We start from the raw sequence: 1297 nt of genomic DNA on the forward strand, positions 1-1297 counted from the left end.
GTCAATACCGCAAAGTAGCCGCGAATGAAAGGAGGCTGTCAAATCTACAGAAAAATTATGATCGTGTTAGCAACAGCATTTGAAACATGACAGCTCATCGCCAAAAGAACATGCACTCGTTAAAATCAGCAACGCTTCAACAACATAGCAATGAAGAATTAACTTATCGCCTCGCTACACATCGCATGTTTTGCAGACATAAATGCTCCCTCATTTCTGATCAGGCCCACGCAACGTATCAACAGTTTCATCTCTTAGATAAGTGGTAATACACGCTTTGTACGTAAAAACATCAAATTCCTCTTCAGCTGCTCAATGTGTGTCATCCTATCACATATTTCGGCACGTTAACGCCCATTTCACATTTTTATTTGACCCGGCAAGGCCGTCCAGGTGATGCAATGCACAGGTCCCATTTCAACATATACGCATTCTGCCCATATTTAGTGCCGTACATACCCGTTCTGTTTATGTAACCCTGCTTTCCGATTGACCTGTCAAACCGTGCTAACCTGTCCTATGATAACATCTGTACCATGCCCGGCTAATTGCTGTTAACGAGTATTCTATTCATATTTTGGCAGCTCCTGTCATTGCCAACAATTAAATACAGGAAATACTGCTAATGCGCTCCCACCACTTGACATTCAGCATTCTCCTTATTAGCAGAAATCATGGCGCATCTCTAACATTTCTCCGTGAGTTACACGGCACGCCACCCCATGTTCAGTTTGCTCGTAAATGAATTATTGGGTGGTCTTGAGCAACCCCGTCGTTGATTGGGCACTCTCCCATGCATGCCGTTCGTTCAAATATGATATGTTTATCAATATTTCAATGTTAAAAGGAGTAGCTAACAAACACTGAGATACATTCTAATTAGTTCATTAGCTGCGTAAACTATATAAGGAAGGAAAATAAATGCTATATGTACCTTACCGTCCTACTATTTATAGCAATATTTTTAGTGTTCATCATAGTTGTAGGATTCGCAGCTGGTTATGTATACAGCGTAAAAAAGAACAAAGAGGAAATGAACAGATTGATGGATTCACAGCAGGCAAAGCAAATGGGACTAGACAATGCTTTGAAAGATCATTTGAAGAACAAAGATGCTGAGATTGATAACAGCTTCTATGGCGGACCGATAAACAATGTCTATGAGAAGGTTGGTGCTGTGGATGAAAACACGAATGGAGGACCGGGAGGGAGTGGAAATGGTGCGGGCCAGCAAGGCAACAAACCAGAAAAGAAAAAGGGTGATGACAATGGTCAACCCAAAAAGCAGGGCAGCGAA

The 1297-nt window shown here is 41.8% G+C and overlaps 1 protein-coding gene across 1 annotated transcript; it reads left to right on the top strand.

Moving 5' to 3' along the window:
- Positions 1-923: 923 nt before the first annotated feature.
- On the top strand, positions 924-1297 carry VCUG_02668 (uncharacterized protein; the record flags this gene model as incomplete). The annotated part of the gene is made up of 1 exon (XM_008077484.1): positions 924-1297. A coding segment is annotated over exon 1 (369 nt), but the record flags the coding sequence as incomplete, so codon positions are not given.

The sequence above is a fragment of the Vavraia culicis genome (genome assembly GCF_000192795.1).
Source record: "Vavraia culicis subsp. floridensis unplaced genomic scaffold supercont1.113, whole genome shotgun sequence".
Classification (NCBI taxonomy): domain Eukaryota; kingdom Fungi; phylum Microsporidia; family Pleistophoridae; genus Vavraia; species Vavraia culicis.